Raw genomic sequence first — 6,000 nt, 5'->3', positions numbered from 1 at the left:
GTCTTTCCCCCTCTCCTTCAGCAGCAGTAGCAGGCAGTCCTTACTGTTACACTGGGGAAGGTGTGGCAGTCCCAAATTGAAGGCAAGTAGTACAGGTAAAAATTATTTTTTCCATTTTAGTACAGCTGGCTTCTGGTTTTGTAATATTTAAAAAGATGTTTTCTGTAGGCTGAAATAAATGGCCTAGTGTTCTTTTTTTCAACCTAAGTATATAAATATCAATATAAACTGTTACAAATGTTAAAATTACAGTAGAGTAGATTCTCATTTTATGAGTCATTTTTGTCAGTTTTATCTGGTGTGACTTCTATGGCTACTGAAATGCATTTTAAAAGCCACTTAGGGTGGTTATAGAAAAGCAGATCCCTTAAATGAATGACAGGTGGTGACAGATCTGCCCATCTCCACACTGTTAGGATCTACCAAGATTTTCAAAAATGTATTTTCCAATAGATGGAAAAATGCAAAGAGCCAAAAAGTTTGCTCCCTTTTTGTTAGAATATTAAACTATAATATAATTAATTTTGAGGTTTTTTTAAAAGAAGATCTCTGCAAGCAATAAAAGAAGCTTACAGCAAAATTATAACTTACATGTGTTGGTCCCACACAACATTCACAAATAAGACCCATGGATAAAAGCTCAATCCCTGTAATAATATATGAAGATTTAATTCTGCAGATTCATATTGCAGCCAATACAAACCATTCTTCTTAGGACCTCTCCATATTACTGCATCATCTGGACTGCCAAGCAAGAATCCAACAGACATCACAGCAAGGTTGTCTTCTACATACTGAAATAATACCAAAAGGAAACCTTAAGATTGCCCACCAGTTCACATTCTATCCTAACACACATCATATCACATTCCTAGATTGTAAGCTCCAAGGAGCAGGGCCCTGCTATCCCTCTTGTATTGAACTGTATTGTTGCTGTATTGTCTCCCGTTATATTGTAAAGCTCTGAGCAAACTGTTGGCGCTATATAAATCCTGTGTAATATTAATAATAAAGTATTAAAGCCAAGTGTTGCTAACATGAGGGATTCCTGCCTCCAAACCAGTGAGATCTGCCTGCCGTCATAACTGCCACAATCTTCTTTACTGCATGCCATCCTTCCCTGTGGACTTCTCTTTTGTACATACTGACCACCGTCTTACCCATACTACCTACATTCAAATCAACAAGCATATCCTGCACATATTGCCTGCTACAATACCCTCCACACTTCTTTCCTGCACAGACCACCCCATCATATCCTCTACACTCCTATCTCTGCACATTCTGAGCTGGGATTACTCTCCACACTCTTCACTTGCACATACTGGCCATCAGCATACCCTTTTTGCACTCCTCCCCTGCACATACTCTCCCCCTGTCATAGCTCCAGCACTTTTACTGTCCACCTTCATGCTCTCTGCACTGCCCCATGTCATATCCTCACTTCTTTCCTACACATACTGTTTGCTGTCATGTCATTCACATTCCTCTCCTTCACATGATGCCTTCTAAGAAACTTCCATCAGGAACAGGCGCACTTTTGCTAGTAAATAGAACAACTATAAATGTACAAATACTTACAACTGGAGACCACCCAGAGCCACTTTGATGTACCTAGGATAAATAAAATATTCACAGAATGATTTAAGTCCAATATACCCTTCTTGTGGTTCTGTATTAAAGTGACACTCAACAGACAAACTATTCCTCTATTTTTAGTGGGGAAGGGCTGGTCTTGTCTGCCAAGCCTTTTTCAGAATTTTGAAACCCTGAAAGAGAGACTCCCCCATCCTTCTACATGACTGTTAGAACTTATTTTATGCCAGGCTTTCAATGTCAGTTGCTGAAGTAAGTTCTCCATATATTTCAAAGTGTACCATGGCAATAACGTAATAATGGCAATGCTTGTTTGCCTGCCCTGACATTGCGCATTTGTCTGCCTGTGTGTGTGTCCTGGTACTGCGCATGTCTTCCTGCCCTGACACTGCATGTGTGTCCCTGCCTGCAACACTATATTGCCAAAAGTATTGGGACGCCTGCCTTTACACGCACATGAACTTTAAAGCACAGCTTAACAAATTTGCTTTGAATCTAGAAGCCAGCTAAAAAAGTTAGGAGCCAGTTTTTTTTAACCACTTGCCTACTGGTTACTTTCACCTCCTTCCTGACCAGGCCAATTTTCAACTTTCAGAGCTGTCACACTTTAAGCCCTGGTTCACACCTGTGCAGTCGTGCAGGTTGCGATTTGCGAGGGCACGAGAGCCCATTCCAAGGGAAGAAGTCCCTGCACTACTTTGGAAATCGCAGCCCATACAGTACAGTTGCAATTTCCAGTGCAGATGGTGTGCCATTAGAATTAGGCGGGTCCCGCATTCCTCTGTGTGAGTCCCACAGCGGCAACACCTGCACAGATGTGAACCGAGGGTAAAGGTCAATTGTGTGGTCATGCAACACTGTACCCAAATTCATTTTTTATCTTTTTTTGAGACAGATAGAGCTTTCTTTTAGTCGTATTTAATCACCACTGGGGTTTTTGTTACTAAATAAAGAAAAGACTGAAAATTAAAAAAAAAAAAAAAAAAAAAAAAAAAAACTTTCTTCAAATAAGTCATTTTTCTTCATTGATGTGTGGTGATGAGGCTGCACTGATGGGGGGACGGATGAGGCTGCACTAATGGTGCACTGATGAGGCCACTTATGAGGCTGCACTGATGGGACACTGATGCAGCTGCACTGATGGGACACTGAGGAAGCTGCACTGATGGGACACTGAGGAAGCTGCACTGTCACGCCGCCAGTTCCTGCTCCGAGGTGAGGCTGAGAGTCTCCCCAGAGTGGCAGGTGTCACGGAGAGTCGCACAGGGGACACTACCTGCCAGCTCCGCTCCTCCTACTACTCTATAGCCCCAAATCTCCCCTAACCCACCCTTCACATTACCGCCGATCTCCACCCACACAGCACCACTCCTCCCTACCCCCCAGCCTCACACACTAGTAACGCCGGCAGGCTGCCTGGCAGTGTTGCGCCTAGCTGCACTCCCCTATGCTACATCACTGGGCCTGACAACAGCCCGGGCGCAAGGCCATATTTTCTAGTCTCCATGGAGACCTGGTGCCCGGGAATTGTCAAGCTCTGCTTTAATGGCATCCCAGTCTTGGTCCGTAAGGTTCAATACTGAGTTGGCCCAAACCCTTGCAGCTATAACAGCTCCAACTCTTTTGGGAAGGCTGTCTCCAAGGTTTAGAAGTGTGTCTATGGTAATGTTTGACCATTCTTTCAGAAGTGCATTTGTGAGGTCAGGTACTGATGTTGGACGAGAAGGCCTGGCTCGCAGTCTCCGCTCTAATTCATTCCAAAGATGTTGTATCTGGTTGAGGTCAGGACTCTGTGAAGGCCAGTCAAGTTCCTCCACCCCAAACTCGCTCATCCATGTCTTTATGGACCTTGCTTTATGCACCGGTGTGCAGTAAGGTTGGAACAAGAAGGGGCCATCCCCAATCTGTTCCCACAAAGTTGGGAGTATGAAATTGTCCAAAATGGAAAGCTGACACCTTAAGAGTTCCCTTCACTGGAACTAAAGAGCCAAGCCCAACCTCTAAAAAAAACAAAAAAAAAAAAAACAACCCCACACCATAATCCCCCCTCCACCAAATTTTACACTTGGCACAAAGGAGTCAGGCAAGTACCGTTCTCCTGGCAACCACTAAAACCAGAAAAGTCCATCGGATTGCCAGATAGAAGCGTGATTCTTCACTCCAGAGAACACTTCTCCACTGCTCTAGAGTCCACTGTTGGAGTGCTTTACACCACTGCATCCGACGCTTTGCATTGCATTTGGTGATGTAAGGCTTAGATGCAGCTGCTCGGCCATGAAAAACCCATTCCATGAAGCTCTCTATGCACTGTTGCTGTGCTTATTTGAAGACCACACAAAGTTTGGAGGTCTTTATCTATTGCCTCTGTAGACAGTTAGCGACTTCTGTGCACTGTGCGCTTCACCCTGCGCTGACCCTGCTCTGTCGTTTTATATGGCCAACAACTTTGTGGCTGAGTTGCTGTTGTTCCCAGTTGCTTCCACTTTGTTATAATACCATTAACAATTGACTGTGGAATATTTAGTAGCAAGGAAATTTCACGGATGGGCTTATTGAACAGGTGGCAACCTATCACGTTACCACACTTAAACTCATTGAGCTCCTGAGAGTGATCCATTTTTTCACAGATGTTTGAAGAATTCTGCATGCCTAGGTGCTTGATTTTATTCACCTGTGGCCATGGAGGTGATTGGAACACCTGAATCCAATGATTTGGAGGGGTTTCTCAATACATTTGGCAATATAGTGTGTGAGTGTGTGTGTGTATACAAAATAATAGCAGTCAGACATCACCAACCTGATCAATCACTGTTTTTGGTAGAAATGATATTTCTACATGGCAAATAATTTACTAGCAGGTGTAGTAGAGTAATAGAAATCCAACAGACCAACAGTCATGACATGCATGCTGCTGATTCTGTGTAATTGAATCACTAATTGAAAGGGGCATGTTCAAAATAATAGCAGTGTGGAGTTCTATTAGTGAGGTCATTCATTCTTTGAAAAACAGGTGGCAATTATTGCCCTTATTTAAGGAAGGCAGCAAATGTTGTACATGCTGGTTACAGTGCATTTCTCTCTGAAATTCTGAGGAAAATGGGTCGTTTCAGACATTGTTCAGAAGAACAGCGTACCTTGATTAAAAGTTGATTGGAGAGGGGAAAACATATAAAGAAGTGCAGAAAATTATAGTCTGCTCAGCTCAAATGATCGCAAATGCTTTAAAATGGCAACCAAAACCTGAAAGACGTGGAAGAAAGCGAAAAACTACCATTCAAATGGATAGAAGAATAGCCAAAATGGCAAGGACTCAGCCAACAATCAGCTCCAGGAAGATCAAAGAAGGTCTAAAGTTACCTGTGAGTACTGTTACAATTAGAAGACGCCTACGTGAAGCCAAGATATCTGCAAGAAGCCCCCGCAAAGTCCCACTGTTGAAAAAAAGACGTGCTGAAGAGGTTACAATTTGCCAAAGAGCACATTGACTGGCCTAAAGAGAAATGGCGCAACATTTTGTGGACTGATGAAAGTAAGATTGTTCTTTTTGGGTCTAGTGGCCGGAGACAGTTTGTCAGACGACCCCCAAACACTGAATTCAAGCCACAGTACACTGTGAAGACAGTGAAGCATGGTTGCGCAAGCATCATGATATGGGGATGTTTCTCATACTACGGTGTTGGGCCTATTTATCGCATACCAGGGATCAGTTTGAATACATCAGATAACATGAAGAGGTCATGCTGCCCTATGCTGAAGAGGAAATGCCCTTGAAAATGGGTGTTCCAACAAGACAACGACCCCAAACACACCAGTAAACGTGCAACATCTTGGTTCCAGACCAACAAGATTGACGTTATGGAGTGGCCAGTCCAATCCCCGGATCTTAATCCAACAGAAAGCTTGTGGGGTGACATCAAAAATGCAGTTTCTGAGGCAAAACCAAGAAATAGAGAAGAACTGTGGAATGTAGTCCAATCAGCCTGGGCTGGAATACCTGTTCACAGGTGCCAGAAGTTGGTTGACTCCATGCAACACAGATGTACAGCAGTTCTCAGAAACAGTGGTTATACAACTAAATATTCATTAAGTGATTCAAAGGAAAGCAAAATCTTCAAACATTTTTCAGTTTATATAGTGAATGTTTGAGTTTGTAAAGAAGAATACAAACACTGCTATTTTTTTGTACAGTCTAATATTCACTTTTCTTAAATTTTTTTTAGAGGAACAACACAAATTTGATATATTTTTCTGCATGTTTTGATTTGGAAAAGAATGTGTAGTGTTCCCAATGCATTTGTGTGTATGGAAATAAAAGCTATTAGAAGGATTTTGAGCTTTATTCACTTTTTTCAACACACTGCTATTATTTTGAACACAACTGTACATACATACATATACACACCA

General features: G+C 42.5%; 1 protein-coding gene across 1 annotated transcript in view; it reads right to left on the bottom strand.

Annotated features, from left to right (window-relative positions):
- Positions 1-6,000, bottom strand: part of NUBP1 (NUBP iron-sulfur cluster assembly factor 1, cytosolic) — a 75,235-nt gene that overhangs the window by 33,194 nt on the left and 36,041 nt on the right. Inside the window, exons 5-6 of the mRNA XM_089678233.1 lie at positions 1,582-1,614; positions 704-794 (exon numbers count right to left, since the gene is read on the bottom strand). Of these exons, the coding sequence (XP_089534359.1) occupies positions 704-794; positions 1,582-1,614 (124 nt within the window). The remainder of the gene's footprint in view (positions 1-703; positions 795-1,581; positions 1,615-6,000) is intronic.

This window comes from Staurois parvus, unplaced genomic scaffold (genome assembly GCF_062004578.1).
Source record: "Staurois parvus isolate SC_StPar_1 unplaced genomic scaffold, SC_StPar_1.0 ptg000200l, whole genome shotgun sequence".
NCBI classification, from domain to species: Eukaryota; Metazoa; Chordata; class Amphibia; order Anura; family Ranidae; genus Staurois; species Staurois parvus.
Note: the sequence above shows the minus strand (reverse complement) of the source record. Positions and strands in the feature narration are given on the sequence as shown.